The 16,859-nt window shown below is 29.6% G+C and overlaps 10 protein-coding genes across 10 annotated transcripts, besides 2 other annotated features; 5 read left to right on the top strand and 5 right to left on the bottom strand.

The window, feature by feature from the left end:
- Nucleotides 1–43: 43 nt before the first annotated feature.
- On the top strand, nt 44–1,822 carry TVAGG3_0393170 (uncharacterized protein; the record flags this gene model as incomplete). Its single annotated transcript, XM_001584153.1, has 1 exon — nt 227–1,822. The coding sequence occupies one exon, from the start codon at nt 227–229 to the stop codon at nt 1,820–1,822; it is 1,596 nt and encodes a 531-aa protein (XP_001584203.1).
- Nucleotides 1,823–1,944: 122 nt separating this feature from the next.
- TVAGG3_0393160 (uncharacterized protein) lies at nt 1,945–3,033 on the top strand (the record flags this gene model as incomplete). The annotated part of the gene is made up of 1 exon (XM_001584154.1): nt 2,646–2,972. One exon carries the CDS (start codon nt 2,646–2,648, stop codon nt 2,970–2,972), a length of 327 nt encoding a protein of 108 aa, XP_001584204.1.
- Nucleotides 3,034–3,257: 224 nt separating this feature from the next.
- Nucleotides 3,258–3,377: a mobile genetic element.
- Nucleotides 3,378–3,911: 534 nt separating this feature from the next.
- On the bottom strand, nt 3,912–4,506 carry TVAGG3_0393140 (uncharacterized protein; the record flags this gene model as incomplete). The annotated part of the gene is made up of 1 exon (XM_001584155.1): nt 4,028–4,498. The coding sequence occupies one exon, from the start codon at nt 4,496–4,498 to the stop codon at nt 4,028–4,030; it is 471 nt and encodes a 156-aa protein (XP_001584205.1).
- Nucleotides 4,507–4,882: 376 nt separating this feature from the next.
- Nucleotides 4,883–5,646, bottom strand: TVAGG3_0393130 (uncharacterized protein; the record flags this gene model as incomplete). The annotated part of the gene is made up of 1 exon (XM_001584156.1): nt 4,891–5,631. One exon carries the CDS (start codon nt 5,629–5,631, stop codon nt 4,891–4,893), a length of 741 nt encoding a protein of 246 aa, XP_001584206.1.
- Nucleotides 5,647–5,987: 341 nt separating this feature from the next.
- Nucleotides 5,988–6,858, bottom strand: TVAGG3_0393120 (associate of C-MYC AMY-1 family; the record flags this gene model as incomplete). The annotated part of the gene is made up of 1 exon (XM_001584157.1): nt 6,324–6,590. The coding sequence occupies one exon, from the start codon at nt 6,588–6,590 to the stop codon at nt 6,324–6,326; it is 267 nt and encodes an 88-aa protein (XP_001584207.1).
- A 1,253-nt stretch (nt 6,859–8,111) lies between these two features.
- Nucleotides 8,112–8,238: a mobile genetic element.
- Nucleotides 8,239–8,360: 122 nt separating this feature from the next.
- On the bottom strand, nt 8,361–10,643 carry TVAGG3_0393100 (surface antigen family; the record flags this gene model as incomplete). The annotated part of the gene is made up of 1 exon (XM_001584158.1): nt 8,361–10,643. The coding sequence occupies one exon, from the start codon at nt 10,641–10,643 to the stop codon at nt 8,361–8,363; it is 2,283 nt and encodes a 760-aa protein (XP_001584208.1).
- Nucleotides 10,644–11,107: 464 nt separating this feature from the next.
- Nucleotides 11,108–11,559, top strand: TVAGG3_0393090 (uncharacterized protein; the record flags this gene model as incomplete). Its single annotated transcript, XM_001584159.1, has 1 exon — nt 11,192–11,533. The coding sequence occupies one exon, from the start codon at nt 11,192–11,194 to the stop codon at nt 11,531–11,533; it is 342 nt and encodes a 113-aa protein (XP_001584209.1).
- Nucleotides 11,560–11,925: 366 nt separating this feature from the next.
- On the top strand, nt 11,926–12,587 carry TVAGG3_0393080 (GTPase protein; the record flags this gene model as incomplete). The annotated part of the gene is made up of 1 exon (XM_001584160.1): nt 11,931–12,494. The coding sequence occupies one exon, from the start codon at nt 11,931–11,933 to the stop codon at nt 12,492–12,494; it is 564 nt and encodes a 187-aa protein (XP_001584210.1).
- Nucleotides 12,588–12,913: 326 nt separating this feature from the next.
- TVAGG3_0393070 (uncharacterized protein) lies at nt 12,914–14,464 on the bottom strand (the record flags this gene model as incomplete). Its single annotated transcript, XM_001584161.1, has 1 exon — nt 12,957–14,453. The coding sequence occupies one exon, from the start codon at nt 14,451–14,453 to the stop codon at nt 12,957–12,959; it is 1,497 nt and encodes a 498-aa protein (XP_001584211.1).
- A 922-nt stretch (nt 14,465–15,386) lies between these two features.
- TVAGG3_0393060 (uncharacterized protein) lies at nt 15,387–16,325 on the top strand (the record flags this gene model as incomplete). Its single annotated transcript, XM_001584162.2, has 1 exon — nt 15,420–16,325. The coding sequence occupies one exon, from the start codon at nt 15,420–15,422 to the stop codon at nt 16,323–16,325; it is 906 nt and encodes a 301-aa protein (XP_001584212.1).
- Between the last annotated feature and the right edge of the window lie 534 nt (nt 16,326–16,859).

The raw sequence follows: 16,859 nt of genomic DNA, 5'->3' as shown, positions 1-16,859 counted from the left end.
ACATGTAAATTTTCATGTCACTTTTTTATCAAAAATGTTGAGTATTGTTTTTGTATTAACAACAACATTATTCGGCTGGTCAATAGTACTTGCATTTAGACAGAGGACCAGCCAGCTTTTATTACATATTTCTCTTGGCTGGTTGATTGGATCAATGGTAACTGGCTTAATTGCTGTTATTTTATCAAATTTCGCAAGTCTATCAGCATTTTTAGTTTTATTTATAATGCTATTCCAAGTTTGTTTCAGTGCAATTTCTATTTATTTAGTTTATTATTTACATCCGAAAGATTATTTACGAAGATTCGTATTTCAAGCAGAAAAAAATCATTGGATTTATCTATCTTTATTTGTTACGTCTATTTACAGTCTTTTTATTCTTTACGGATTTTATAGACAATTTCCTTACAAAGTTCCAAAGGAAGGAAAGTCATTAATAGAACTAGATCACTCAGCAATGATGTCTTTAATTAATGGAACTAACAAAAATCGCATAAGTCCATTCCTTCTCAATAATCCAATGTTATTGAACGAAACTCTTAATGCATCACCACTTCCTATAGCGTTTACAGCATGTTTATACCAGATGCATAGTGACTACATCGATATTTCCTTCATAATCTCATTCCTTAACACGATTTCGACAGTTATTGCGTTAAATATTTTGACAGCTTCATATATAAACTTCCCAACTATCGTCACTTTCCTTGTTCTATTCCATAGTAGCTGGGGATTCATCCATTTCTTTAGATGCAGAGATACTTCGATAGATTTACTTCACAACATCGGAAAAGGATACGTTACACCTATCTACCAACCGTTTTTCAAGTTCCTTGTTTGTTCCAAGTCAGCATCTTTCGCATTTCCGATGGCTATTTACGTTATTGCGATTATTGCAACACCAGAGTTCGGATCTGGCTACTACATGATGTTCCTACTTGCAGGATTCATTGCATCATTGATTCCTAGCTTCGCTGTCTCTTTTTCTGTTTTTATTATTTGTTTATGCCACGTTAACTCTATTTTGTTCACATTTTTCTTTTCCATTTCACTTGTTTGGAAGTACTTTTACAGCAGTTTGTCTATTGTCCCAATCTGGCGCGAATATCAGTACGATGGTGTTTTCATTTCACAATTCTGGTCATGGTTTGACATTCTTGGCCCATTTATCATATCTTTCATCCTATTTCCATTCATGAACCTCAAACCTTTGCTTCTACATCGTGTAATTTTAACAATTTCGCCTTTAATTCTTTTATCTTTCATCAGATCCGGCGGCGACCACTTTGATAATGCACTAGCGATCACAGCAACTGTATTGCCAACAGCAATTATTGCAACAGTTTCATTTTTGAACACAATTGTTTCATCATTAGGAAAAAGGATGCGTGGACACATCACAGGCATTTGCATTTTGTTCTTTATCATATTTGTTGTCACAGGACATATCTCATGCGTTCGACAAACACAAAATGTTGTTGATGGAGTTACAAAAGATGCGAAAAGCATGGCATCATTCATAGAGATGCATATTAGTAACAGTGAAGCAATATTAACAACACCATCCTCGATGAATCCTGTTTCTTTCTTAGTTGGTCACCAGATTTTCGTTGGAGATGCTTTTGGACACTACCAGAGAGGTGAAGATGCAACACAAAGGCTCATACAATATAACACAATGAATTTGAAACAATTAATGGAAATGAAAAAGATCAAGTTCGTTTTGTTTGATTTGAGACAAGATAATAACTACCCTACATACGAGAATGTAACAGAATTGTTGTTCAGAACAGAAAACTGGCTTCTTTTGAAGCTTATTTAAATATTTGTATTTATTATTAAATTATTAAATTTTAGTATGATTTTATTGATATTTTTAAAACCATTTCAATAAATGATTTATAAAAATCGAGAATCAGACAAATTGACGATACAGTCAATCTGGTCGAAGTGAAGTCAATATATCCTGGGAATCTTCATTCCCAGGATCATGTTATGATGAAGATCATATTCATAACAACACAGTATTTTTAAGAACAAACAACTTAAACTACTTTGTTTCAAGCTGTTTTTTTCTTGAATTAAGTCCAAATGGTGCTATTCGAATTGAATCACAAAGTGATGACGTTAAAACATATGCAACAACAAATAAATTCGAATCATGTTCCTCCGGATCACAGAAAGGAGGTTCTCTCTACTTTAATGAAAAAGGTGAATTTGTTCAAACAAAAAATTCATTCATTAACTCAACAAATTCATACAGCGGAACTTCATTTTACATATGGGTTTCAGAAAAACCAAATTACAAAAATCATGTTAATGAAACTTTAGTTTACAACTGCGGCAGTTCAGAAGAAGACTGCAGAGAAACAACTTACATGTACCATGGCTTTACAATTATGAATGAATGCAATATTACACAGAATAGAGTCAAAAATGGCGGTGGAGGTTATTCAACAACATTAATTACCTCTGATTCATACATAACTTGTGTCAATGTCATTGAAAACAATCAAACAACCGATAATTTTAATTGGCACTCAACTTCTGAATCAATATTTCAAATTACTTCATGTAATTATATAAGAAATAAAAGTCCAAATGAGTATGGTAATCTGATTTTTTCTTTGGGTTCTACTATTTTCATGAGTTATTGTTATATTCATGAGAATGAAATTCCTTACATTTTTTATGCAAATGGTTGTAATCTATTTTTTGAAAATTCAACAACAGATAACACTGCAAACATAGATATTCCACCAATATTTAAGAACACAGGTATTTCATTTGAAAACGAATGCCCTCTTTTGAATATTTCGACAACAGATTTTGTCGAATCATTAAAATATAAATGTCGTCATTCCACTCGAAATAATGACGAAAACGAAGAAGAAAATAATGCTTATGCTCAAAATCATGTTAAAATCTTCTTTTTATTCATGAGTAGTAAACCATTTCGAAGTCAAACATAAATTTTAATTTTTAAGTCTTTTTTTCTCTCCTTATTCTCATCTGAAATTAATTCAAATTATGATAATCGACATTTCACTTTAGATACTTAATCGGCATGAGAATGAAGAAAATTTCGAATCAGATCACTTGACGATTGATTCAATCTTGTTGGGGTGAAGTTAATATATCCTTAGAATCATCATTTTCAGAATCTCAATATAATGAAGATCATATATGCAATGGGAGTAAATTTTTAAGATCAAACAACTTAAGCTACTTTGTTTCAATTTTTTTTCTTGATTTATGGCTGCACTTACGCCCATCTGACATTGATTCAAATTTTTGACAACCGGCGTGAAGCGGCATTGAAAATTAACCTTAAACATCTGAATTGAGGGCCCCGTCATAGGGGCGAAAGTGCATCCTTAATTTTCAATTGTTTCATTCATTATTTTTCTACCAGATAAAGACCTCAGACTATGCAATCTTTGTTGTAAATTCTTGTTTATATACACTATTTAGTTAATAAAATACCTTTCATTCTTTCGCTTTAAATAACTTCATACAAGCTTAGCATGCACACTGTTATTCATATTCTTATAATTTGCCTTCGATCTTCCACATTCCCGATTTCATTTTCAAATTTTATATAATAGACAACATAGATAATACATACCATCATTAAATCCTTAAAATCACATAGTTTATTTCTTCTTAATCATAAAATTTCAAAATTATTTTATGATTCTATAATTTTATCTTTAATATGAGTTATAATTACTTTAACCCCCCAAACATATTCATGTCATACTCCAATTTAAGGATTTCAAGAAAATTTTTTAATCTTGCAAATTCATTGTGTTCAACTTTATATCACATAGATTAGAGTATAAAATATTTATATTGGTTATCAACACAAAATGATTTTATTGGAAATTTAAAAATCAGACTTTTAAATCTAATTTTGGCAGTATTCTATAAAATCTATACAAAAAGCTTCTATATAGATCAAATAAGAAAATATCAAATAACAAGTATAATACAAAATTTAAAAATAATAACAAATATTCATCGCTTAAAGTGTTAATTCACGTTTTGTGGTAAGGTTCATTGAGAGGAGTGGTGGGATAACTGCTTGTATAACTTGGTCGATTAACTGATGATAGTCATTGATATTAAGAGAATCTCCTTGTTGATATTCCATGGATGGGACATTGAGTTGCGACTGAATTGACATGATTGGAACATTTTGGAATGTACTGACTTCAATATGTGAGAAATATTCATTGAATTTTTGTTTCTTGTATAGTTCTTTTGTTGGTTCTGAAACATTTGCTTGTGTTGAATGATTTATCATTCCTTCTTCGTATGTCTGCTTCTTCTTAGGCTGCTCTTCTTTCTTTTCTTCTACTTCAAATGGAAAATAAGAAGTTTGATGATATTCTTCGCTTGAAATAATTCTTGGTTGTGTACTAAGGAATGGAACTATTACCATTTCTTGCTCAGCTGCCTGCTTATTCTCTGGATTAGATAAATTACAACCCATTCTTGTTTTTTTAAAGGGGGTAGACTAACCCTATCCCCCCCTCTTTTACATTCAAATTTTATTAGTCGATATCTTTCAGTGGCAAGTTTATTATAAGTCATATAGTTTAAAGGAATAACTTGGCTTACCATGCAAAAGCACATTTGATCACATGCGTTATGCATCATTTTTATTAAATTTGAAGATATCTTTCCTCTGATTCTTATATTAATTCAGTAAATCTTGAAAGGTTAAAACACACATCTATAGTGCTAAAATTATTCTGCTCAATAAGTCCATAAATAAGCGATTCAGAAATATTCAATAAATTTTATTGTATTTGATATAAAAGGTGATGCAAAAACAAAGCTTATATAAGATGTAAACAATTTATTAAGAAATAAATATCATGATTAACCATCCGATAAAAATGAAAATGGAAAAGTAATAGAAAGCGGTTTTGGATCTTTAATTTCATTCTCTGGCTTACCAGCTTTCTTATCTTGTAAAATATGGAACTGTTCTTCGTCTTGAATTAATTTTGCGCAACGCTTTTGGAATTCGAGAACTGTATGAGTCTGCTTTTGACTTTTACGAAGTAATGCATTGAATCGCGTTTGAATTGTTTCTTTTCTCTGCTTGTCGATAGCAAATGAAGGAATGTCCTGATCTGAAGCAATATTAGCCATTGCAGTCTGGAAAGGAGATGGTATATAGTGCTCGTCTCCAGATGTAAGTTCACGAGTTAATCGGTCTTGAAAGGCAAATAATAAACGTTGATGTTCTTCTCTGCTTGATATCATGAAATTACGTCTCTCCTCTGCAAACTTTGGAGTCGATTGAATCATATAATCTTCAGATATTGCAGAAGGATAAGTTGGGAAAAGGAATGGTCTTAATGGAGCTGAAGAAGCTTTAACTATAGGAATTCCTTGGTCAGATGACTTCACTGAGTCGAGTGAAGGATGTTTAAGGTATAATTCTGGAGTTTCTGTGAGTTTATCGATAATTTCACAAGCTTTAAGTTCTGTATGGGTTTCGACAGGTTTGAAACACTCTTTCATCTCTCCAACGAGTTTAAGAACACGTTCTTTCGATTTGGCATTAACAAACCGAATAGAAAACTTATTCTCGGTCTGGGGAGTGGAATTCATCTTTTTTTGCTTTTGTAAACTTTTCTGAAAAAATTCTGAGAGCAGAAATTTTAGTGAAATTTTTCATTGCCAGGCAGTGAAACAATATAAAAACATTTAACACAGATTTTCACACAATAAAAGATTGATTATCTCATATTTTTCCACAATGAGATGATTTCAAAACATGTTTTCCGAGGATTACATGATCAAAATTACAATAGCATTCATTAACGCCTGCTATAAAATACGGTACTTAAGGTTAAATTAGTAAGTGCCTCATTCTTTTTGGTGCTTTTGTAAAAATAATGGACAAATGAAAAATTTAATTAGGGAACATTGTTGGAATTGTAATTTACGTTATGCATAAGGTCGATGAAAAAATGAGCGTTTTTAAAAAACCGCCGTTTGAGAGGAAAATTGAGAGCCCCGATGTATACTTTTTGACATTGTCAAAAACTTTGAAAGGACCAAAAAAATTTTAGTGTCAGAAAGTTTACAAATGTATACTTTCTGACAAACAGACTCTCAGAAAGTACTCAAACTGCGGTTTTTAATTTCCGCACTTTTTTTGGCGACCTTATACAAAATATCATATAATTTTATTTCGATATTTCAATATCAAAAACAGAATTTTTTATTACGTCAAAAAGCAGTGAAAACAAGCCATAAAATTGCGTAATTTGTTTAAATCATACAAGAATCTTTATAGTTTATTGTTGTTCAGGATTATTAAGTTTTGCTTCTAATTCAGAGATAGTCTGATTAAGTGAGGCAATTTTTGCTTTAAGGTCTTGATTTTGACGAACAAGAGCGTCAGCATCGATACCATCACTAGCACCTAATTGTTGACGAAGGAAATTCAAAGGATCTGCTGGAGGTTCTGGTTGTTCATATAAATTAACTATAGCACTAGTTAACGCTTCGATTACATCGCCTGTCTCGAGATATTTTCTGAAGTTCTCGCGTCGAGTGTTCATTTCAATTGAACTAACGAATTCCTAATTTGACATTGTAAACATGTAAACTGACAAAATATATCTTGCATCAACTCCATTCGAATTATGTATCACAAATGGAGTTTCCTAATCAACAGATAGTAATTTCATTGACGAAAGATCATTGCATTTCTATAATCTCATATTATGAATCTATTAATTGATAGATCTGAATCAAAATATGCGAAAATCATATTAATAACAACATTAAATACTATACATTAACGAAACATAACAAGCACATGATTAGAACATAACGGTGAAAACGTAAAGTACTCACAAAATCTAGATTGAGAGGCGGTCAATGACTTTTGAGGGAAAATTAACGCATGGAATTTAATATTATTTAGGTTGATATTCTTGCTTATTATTTCAGAAAAAAATCTTAAAAATTTCAATATGAAAATTGAAAGCAATTCAAAAAGATTGCTAACATGTAAATTTTAATATCCTATGCATAATTTCATATTTTGAACATTTTTTATTTTTGTTTAAAACTTAAAATTTTGCGAATTTAATATAATTTATAAAATATAATACGTATATATATTTAAAATACACTAAATTTAATTGTTAATTGACGTTTTTGGGAATGAATTTTATCAAAACATGCCTGAATCCGAAAATTTGAAAGAACGAATTACACAATCATATATGTAGAATTCAAAATACAAACTTAAAGATTGTATACGTTTAAAATTATTCAGATCGTGTTTGATTTCCACTCATTCTGTTTCTTTTGAACTCTAACACTAACATTTCATGATGATTACATGATCCATTTATACATGGTTGAATTGTTTCAGATTCTACCAGAAAATCAATCCAAATTTCTCAATGCATTCATGTTGATTGGACAAAATTTAAAATTTATCAGCCTGTTTCCAGAGAAACTCATATATTCCCTAATGAAATGTAATTTTTGCTACATTTATTTCAATCAAATTTCAAAAAATTGACTGCAGAGCTTGAAAAGGTGATGAATCATGTTGTTATTAGATGTACATATTAGATTTACTATTTCCAAAAAAATGCTCAAATTTGAATAGTTTTTAGAAAATTTGGAATTACACTCCTTACATTATATATAATTAAATGTTTAAATTTTATTTATTTTTCCCTTTTAATTTTATAACGTGCTCTATCAAAACTAACCTCTCAATTGAAGGCCACAAAATCTAAGTAGTGAGGGTACACAAATTTTGTATGGAGTACGGTTCAATTTTTGAGAGCCTCACTACTTAGATTTTGTGACTACCTTAGTTCATATTAAAAAAATACCCTCAATTTCCTGAGATCAAAAATTTGATTATAACCGAGTCAGATTTTAGCATTTGTTCATCATAGTATTACCATTATAAAGGTTCTTTGATATCCTATACTTCCATATCAGTGTTGGTCTCTATTGTATTTCAAATAGTTCTATAATTTGAAAAAATTTTCTCCATAATTCAGATTAAAAAATATATATGTTTGAAAGTGAAAAAAATAAATATAATCATTTAATGATGCACTTACACCATTATGACATGACATTCAATTATATTATTTAAGGTTAAATATCAATGGCGCATCACGCCAGCTGTCAAAAATTTGAATTAAAGTCAGATAGGCGTAAGTGTAGCCTTAATATTTTTGAGTTACTTTATACCATTTCCCTTCAGATTAAAAAAATATATATCTTTGGCAGTGAAAAAGAATAAATATAATCATTTAAATCTTAAAGTTTTATAAGTTAAATCATTTATTTTATTAATTACATGTGAAACCTAAAAATAAACTCTTTTTAACAAATTTCCTCTTTTGATTATTTATACTCTTTTTGGGACATAGTTTATAAGCATATCTATCATAAAATGTTTCATTTGAATAGTTACATAATACATAAATCCGATTTGCATATTCATATATGGTAGATATTGTTTTGTTATTAGAGTCACTGAGTCCTAAGTAAAATATGATGAAACTCTTAAGAGAATAGTTTGAAATAATATTTCTGTCGAGGTTTAGTGGATTAAGCAAAGTCAAATTTACTGAAGGATCAAATGCATTTGATGAAATGTCAACTTGTGAATTCCACAATATGATACTTGATATTTTAGTGTCATTTAGAAATGCACATTCTTGAATTGTTATTGCATTGCTGAGATTAATAAAACCTGAAAGACATATACAGTTGCAAAATGCATATTGTTTAATCATTGTTATATTTTCGGTATTAATAAGTCCTTCAATAGAACTTCCAGAAAATGAATATTCAGTGATCTCTGTTAATCTACTACAATCAAGTATTCCACGCATTTCTGTGCATTTACAAAATACATAACTCCTTATATATTCAAACGAAAAATTATTGAAAGATCCTTTCATTCTGCTGCAATTCCAAAATGTTCCTTGATAAATAGATGAATGATTACCAAGACTAACTAATTTTTCCAAATTTGAACAATTTAAAAATGCAGAATAACCAATATACTCTATATGTGGAAAATCAATTGTACCTATTAAATTATCACAGTTAAAAAAGGCACATGGATAAATCAATTTGATATTGGGAATATGTAAAGGACCCGATAGTTTAGGGCATTCCGAAAAAGCTTCAAATCCAATCAATTCTAATTTAGGACAATCAATTATTCCTGTTAAATTACAACAAATTTTAAATGAATAATTTGATATATTTATTAATTTTGGAAGAACTATAGGTCCTTGAAAATTATAACAATTAAAAAATGATTGATAGCCAATTGATGCGAGATTGGGGAGATTTGTTGGATCTAGATACCCAATAAAATTATAACAAGAATCAAATGCATAATCTCCTATTGTTGTTAGAGAAGGAAGGTGCTTTAGTTCTGACAATACAATACAACCTGCAAATGAGATGGCACCAATAGTTTCTAATTTTGGACATTCAATTATTCCTGTCAATTTTTGGCAACGATCAAAGGCAGCAGAGTCAATTGTTTTTAATTTAGGAAGTGTAATACATCCTTCTAAACAATAGCATGTGTAAAATGCATAAACTCCAATTGAAATTACATTATGGATATCTTCAAGTCTATTAATATTGTAGCATTGGTAAAATGCGTAATTCCCAATTGATTCAACATTAGGAAAATTAATTGAGCCAGTTAAATTATAACAACAATAACATAAATAATCACTAATATAATTTTGTTTCAATTTTGGAAGATTTATGATTCCGTTTAAACTGTGGCATTCATAAAACACACTATCATTAATGTATTCTAAATTAGGTAAATCAATTGAACCTGTTAGATTGAAACATTGATAAAATGCTTTACTATCAATAGCTTTTACATTAGGTAAATGTGAAGGTCCTGTTAAATCATAACATTGATAAAAAGCCATTTCACCAATAGTTTCCAATAAAGGAAAGTCAATTGGTCCAGTCAATTTATAGCAATTATAAAATGCACTAATACTAACGAATTTTGCCTTAGGCAAGTTCAATGGTCCAGTCATGCTATAACAATTACAAAATGCTTCCCATTCAATAGTTTCTAAATTAGGACAGTTAATTGGTCCTGTAAATTTATAGCAATTACAAAATGCACTATTATTAATCGATACTAAATATGGACAATTAAGCGATCCAGTCAAATTGTAACATCTATAAAATCCACATATTCCAATATTTTTCACTTTCGGAAGATTGATAGTTCCATTCAAACTATAACATTTATAAAAAGCAGCCCAATCAAGAATTTCTAGATTTGATAAATCAATTGTTCCTATCAAATTATAACAATTGGCGAATGAATTGATACCAATTTCTATAAGATTTGGTGGAAATACTATTTGGATCAGTTTATAATGCTCTTCAAATAATCTGTTGGGAATTTTTCGAATTTTAACAAAATTCGAGAAATTTGCAATATCAACAAGATTTGGTATTGACCATAGTTCTGTGATGCTATCATTTATTACATCACTTTGAATCGAACATGTATCATGACCATATATTCCTGAAATAGCATTATTTGTTACCCGTAGCTGGCATATAGGCATGGAACATCATCAATTACTATAATATATCAATAAATCGTTAAATATAGTTCGTAAAGGTGTTTGAAGTAAATTTTGTTTTAAAATCTTGTTAAATATTTTTGACGAGCAGTGCATTTATGAGCCTTGTTAGTCAATATCGAAGCAGTTCAAGTTGGATGCGGAGTATTTGAAGAAAAACATGTAGCCACCGACCATAAAAATAAGTTTATATTGTCCCGATCATGTCGATAAACTTATCATCGATTTATTTATTGTTTTTAATAAGCAATGATTAATGAATCAGAAAAAAATACATATCAAATCAATTTTTAAAACCACGAAAAAATTGATAGCTTTACAAAATCTTTTCTGAATTATAAAACCTCGGTTAAATTTCATTTAACTAACTAAGTTGAAACTATTGTATTGAATTTTCTGTCAAAACCTTATTTCTAACCGAAATTTGCCATGGATTTTTATTCTCTCTTGCTTCATGCAGAAATCACAGACATTCATACAATCGCAGACAAAAAATTTACACCATTCCAGAAGCAGCCACAAACTCCGATATGAGCGGAATGAGGGTTTCTGGGTATTATGTCGATTCATCAGAAGATAATCAAGATATTCTTGGCAACAAACTTTACACATACCAAGACTATTTAAACTATAAGTCCAAATACGTTTCTCTTCGCGTTGATACTGATGTTATTCCAATGCGTTCTGTTGTCACTACATCAGAATTCCAGAGATATGGAATCCCAGTAAAATTTGTGGCATGCGATGTCTCAAGTGCAGTCAAAGGAAAACATATTTCCATTTGCACGGATAATACTTCACCATTAAGCAAATTCAGCAAGTATGATCTTACAATTCATGTCAGTTCTCAAAGTTACTCCATTTATCCTTGAAAATAATTTTCATCCATTTTTGTTTTTAATTTTAAAAAATCATTTTATCTTATTTACGCTTAGCTTAAGCATAATCATATATACTAAGAATTCTCTAGATTTCATTTGATATTTTTTTTAAATTTTTTTTAACCTTCAATTTATCATATATCGGAGGATAAATTTCACTTACATAGAATTAGCCGACCTATTGATCATAGTTGTTACTTAAATTTGGAAAATAATTATTAAAATTGAACAAAGATATGCGAAAATATGATGGGATAATAGTAAATGACTTAAACTCATCGTTTGTTCGTTCAATATTCTTCAACATTCAATATCATCCGCTGGCATAGATAAATCTTTATTTATCTGATCATTTTACATGTCAAAAAAATAGTAATTTAGATAAATTATGAGATTTAAAGTTGTTATTGTTGGTGAAGCAGATGTTGGCAAGACGTGTATTGCTCAGAGAGCCTCAGTGGGTGAGTTTCCTGAGCGTGCAAAGGCTACAGTTGGCGCAGCAAATTGCTGCATTGAAGTTGAAGTTAATGGCGAACTAATTTCGTTGAACATATGGGATACAGCTGGACAAGAGAGATATCGTTCTCTTACACAAATGTATTTTACTGGAGCATCGATTGCCATTGCTGTTTTTGACATTACCAACTTAAATTCGTTTAAAGCACTTCCTGAATTCATTACAATGCTTAAAGAGAAGGCAGGAAATGGCGTTAAGATCATTCTCGTTGGAAATAAATGCGATTTAACTGATAGACAAATTGATATCGAAACAGCAAAAGAATATCAAAAAGAAATTAACGCATCACTATATTTGGAAACATCAGCTAAGACTGGCGCTAAAATAAATGATCTTTTTAGAGCGGTCGCAGAAATTGCTTATTCATCAATAGAGAAAGTCCAAGTAGACGTTATACCTCCAAAGAAGAAAAAGGAAGGATCTAGCTGTTGCTAGATTTATTTCATTCTTCTCATTATTATATTATTATATTTTTCATTGTTCAAAACTAACTTCATTTTACCATAATTTAAATAGTTGCTTTCCAAATTTCCATTTTTAACATATTTGTAAGGAGAAAAACCAAATTATAAAAATGAAATCTAATTTATTTCAGATTTTGAAGAAAACTTATTAAATATATATTGTAAAACTGTTTAAATATAATATTGGCATTACTTATTACTTTCCAATCAGAAAGGTTTATCTTCAATAAAGCTATTTACAGTAAATATTATGTTTTGATGCAATATGAAGTTCATAATAAGCATAATATGATATAATGGGATAGAGTGATATATTTTCTGTTGAATATTAGATTTTATTTTAAATTTCCTAATAATTCGTATTTATTATTATAAAAATTATATAGCAATGTAGTATATAACAAGACAGTTTACTAAACATGAAAAAATGAAATCATTCAGTCATTTCTAAGTTAATTTTGGCTAAATTGCCAAAAAATTCGAAATGATGAAGTTGAACTTTCATTTCTGTCGAAGGAACTCTTAAAACAGGGTTAGCAAAATGCTCACAAGTGGGATCTTGGAAGAAATTTTCAAGAAATACGTCTGTAAAGTTATCTCCTATTTGTTTTAACTCTGTATTGATATTCTTGAGCATTACAACAATGGAGTTAACTTCTTGTGAGTCCGGATACAGTTTTTGCAACTGGAAAAAGATATTTGATTTTTTCATCATCACAATTATCAAAGAAATGTTTGATCTGATGCCATTGTTGATTGTATAATGAAGACAATTAATTAAAAGAAGGGATTTCGTAGCAGATATCAAGTCAAGAATTGTCATTGCCGTGAAATACGAAATATTCTTCGCGTTGAGGATTAATTTTGCAATGGATGGAATTGCAAAGTCATATAAGTTCTTGTTATCTGATAAACATTTGCAAATGATCTCGTTTGTAACATCTAAATATGTTCCTCGGTGAAAACGAATATTAAATGATTTGTTTGATGAGAAAGGGAGATTAAATTGTTGTGTGAATGTTTTCGAATCGATAGAACGCATAATAATATACATAATATATGGTGAAAAATTAGATAAATGAATTGTATCGAGAATATTAAGTAAATTAGTGAAAACAACGAATCCTTTCTTCTTAATAATATCTTTGATGGCTGATTTGATGTTTAATGCACAGACAACAAGTAAATAAATGGTTTCATTTCTGTATTTGAAAGATGAAGTGTCTGTAAATGGTTGATACAAGCTGATGAATTTGATTTTGAGAAGAGGGATGTTGATTTTCAACAAAAGAATGAGAATTAATGAAGTTTGAGAAATATTAACTTGAATTTCATAAGAAGGACCTTTTCCTGATGGAGAAAGAAAGACTTGATGTGTTTTACAAAGTGCGTAATTAACAAAATTAATATAATTTTGATGTGGTACTTTAAATCGTTGTAATTTAAGATATGTTAGTATTCTAATAATACCAAGTATTTCTCTGTCTGTCCGTTTAGGAGGATTTGTATCATTTGGATCATAGAGAATATCAATTTCGTGAAGAAATAAGCTAATTAAAGAATCTGCAATAGTAAAATCATCTTTTAAATTAATTGAAAGAAATTCTTTTGGGTTGGTTGATTTTGATGCCAGAGAGATCACAAATTCAAGAATAATCACAATTGTTTCTGTTGAAAACGATTTTGTGTTCGATTCTGGAGAATTGTAAATGTTTTCTAATGATAGGCTACATCTTTGATATAATACCTTGAAGGTTTCGATATTTGTTTCGAAATTTTCGGAAAATTTAGTTTTGATGGTTTTTTCTTTCGATGAATCTATTTTGTATTTGAATAAATCGTCGAAAAATGGACTTTCCAACATTAGATTCTCAGTAAAAAGTACGTTTAAATGATCTAATGCTGCATCTTGCGAACCAATCAAACCCATTTTGAATAAACCTTGTCGAAATTTTAAATGATGGAATAATGATATAATATTGAATTGTAAGATATGCAATCTGAAATGAAAGAAAATTAATCACGTTTGGCAAATCTATTTCTTTCATTTTAGACAACATTGATTACAAAAATAAATTGAACAATGTCGTAAGTAATACATTAAATTTATATCTCCTCTTTATCAAAATTTTTTACTTTCCTTTTGACTCTCAATTTTGGGGTATTATTATTGTCGTCTGGCGGTTTTAGACGACAATGCGAATTTTCAAATAATAGGATTTTTAGCCAGATAAAGAGCTACTCCATATATCATGCGTGTTTGCATACTATATACATAGATGGAATTGATGTTCTTCCTTTATTTAGGTACCGAAACATGCTTGAAAAATCTATTTTTTAGACGACAATGATAATTTTGTCACTTTTCCAGACGACAATAATAATTTGTCACCTTTTAGACGACAATAATAATTTTGTCACTTTTCCCAGACGACAATAAAACATCCTCCTCAATTTTACTTCCTCATTTCACATTTTTTTTTGTACGAGTCACCTGAACTAGATCATATCACACGAATGCTACATTTATAAGACTAGTATGATATCTTATCTGAATGTAACTTCTGAACCAAATATCAGCTGATTAAATCCAAAGATTTCAAAAATTATGACTCGCAGCCAATATCGCACGTCAAATGGTTAAATATGCATGAAATATTTCCATATTAGCTCAAGTATTCAGAAACCTCATTCTTGAAGTGAGTTTTTCTCAAATAATTTTAATTTATCTCAAATAATTCATACTAGAAAAATATGGTATTTATAGTCATTCTATCATTTTTCAGCAAGATTTTTTTTGTCTTCTGCAGCTTTTTCAGTGAAGTGTAAAATTTTTGACTTTGCCAATGTCTTGGGAATCCGTATTCCCAGGATACCAATATGACGAAGGACATATATGCAAAAGCAGTCAATTTTCAAGATCAGACAACTTAAAATACTTTGTTTCAAGTTTTTTTTTCTTGGATTAAGTCAAAATGGTGCTATCAGAATTGAATTACAAAGTGATGATGCTAAAACATATACAGAAACAAATAAATTCGAATCATGTTCATCTGGATATCAAGAAGGAGGCTCTCTCTACTTTGGAGAACAAGGTGAATTTGTTCAAACAAAAAATTCATTCATTAACTCAACAAATTTAGATGCTGGAACTTCATTTTCCATACAAGTTTCAGAAAAACCAAATTACAAAAATCATGCTAATGAAACTTTAGTTTACAACTGCGGCAGTTCAGAACAAGTCTGCGGAATTACTACATTCATGCTTTATGGCTTTATAATCATGAATGAATGCAATATTACACAAAATAGAGTCAAACAAGATACTGGAGGTTATTTTACAGCATCAATTACCTCTGATTCATACATAACTTGTGTCAATGTCATTGAAAACAATCAAACATACAATGAATTTAATTGGCACTCATCATATTCATCAATATTTAAAGTTACTTCAGGTAATTATATAAGAAATAAAAGTCCAAATGATGGTTATCTGATTAATTCTAGGTCTTCTGATGTTTTCATGGGTTATTGTTGTATTCGTGAGAATGAAATTCCTAACATTTTTTGGGCATATTATTCTACAATAACATTTGAAAATTCAACAACAGATAACACTACATCATATGGATATCAAACTTCACCAATATTTAAGAACACAGATATTTCATTTGAAAACTATTGTCATCTTTTGAAAATAGAATTCCTCGATTCATTAAAAGATAAATGTCTTCATTCAAATTCTCAAAACAAGACTGATGAATTCGACAAGTTTTGGAAAATTTATCGCAGACGATAAAAAGAGTATACAACAAATCTTCTTCTTGAGGCATCTCGATATGAGCTATTGATATAAATTGAGTTTATACTTTAGGTCTCCTTAATTTAGAAACAATATAATTTCAGTATAATAAGTATCAAATAACTTAAACAAGCCAAATAAATATTTTCAAATTCTTAGTAATCATCCACATTTTCCAGTAAACTGTTATAATGAAATTTATTAATGCCATCGCTTCAATCGGACAAACTATAATTAGAAATTTAGAATGTTTTTTAAATCCAAGGAGAATAACAGAATGGCTTGCCGTCGACAAAAAAATCCAAGGAATTACTCCTGATGTTATAATTTCCGCAAAAACCGAATTATAAAAATCATGCTAATGAAACTATTGTTTTTGATTGCGGAATTAAAGAAAGAAAATGCAGAATTATGACAATGATGGAATTTGGTTTTATTATTATGAATAAACACAATATTACACATAATATCGTTAATGAAGATAATGCCGGTTATTGGGTAGAAAGTTTTACCTCAGATTCATACCTAACT

This window comes from Trichomonas vaginalis, chromosome V (assembly GCF_026262505.1).
Source record: "Trichomonas vaginalis G3 chromosome V, whole genome shotgun sequence".
Lineage (NCBI taxonomy): Eukaryota > Parabasalia > Trichomonadida > Trichomonadidae > Trichomonas > Trichomonas vaginalis.
The sequence above is the reverse complement of the archived record's forward strand: the minus strand, read 5'-3'. Positions and strand labels throughout refer to the sequence as shown.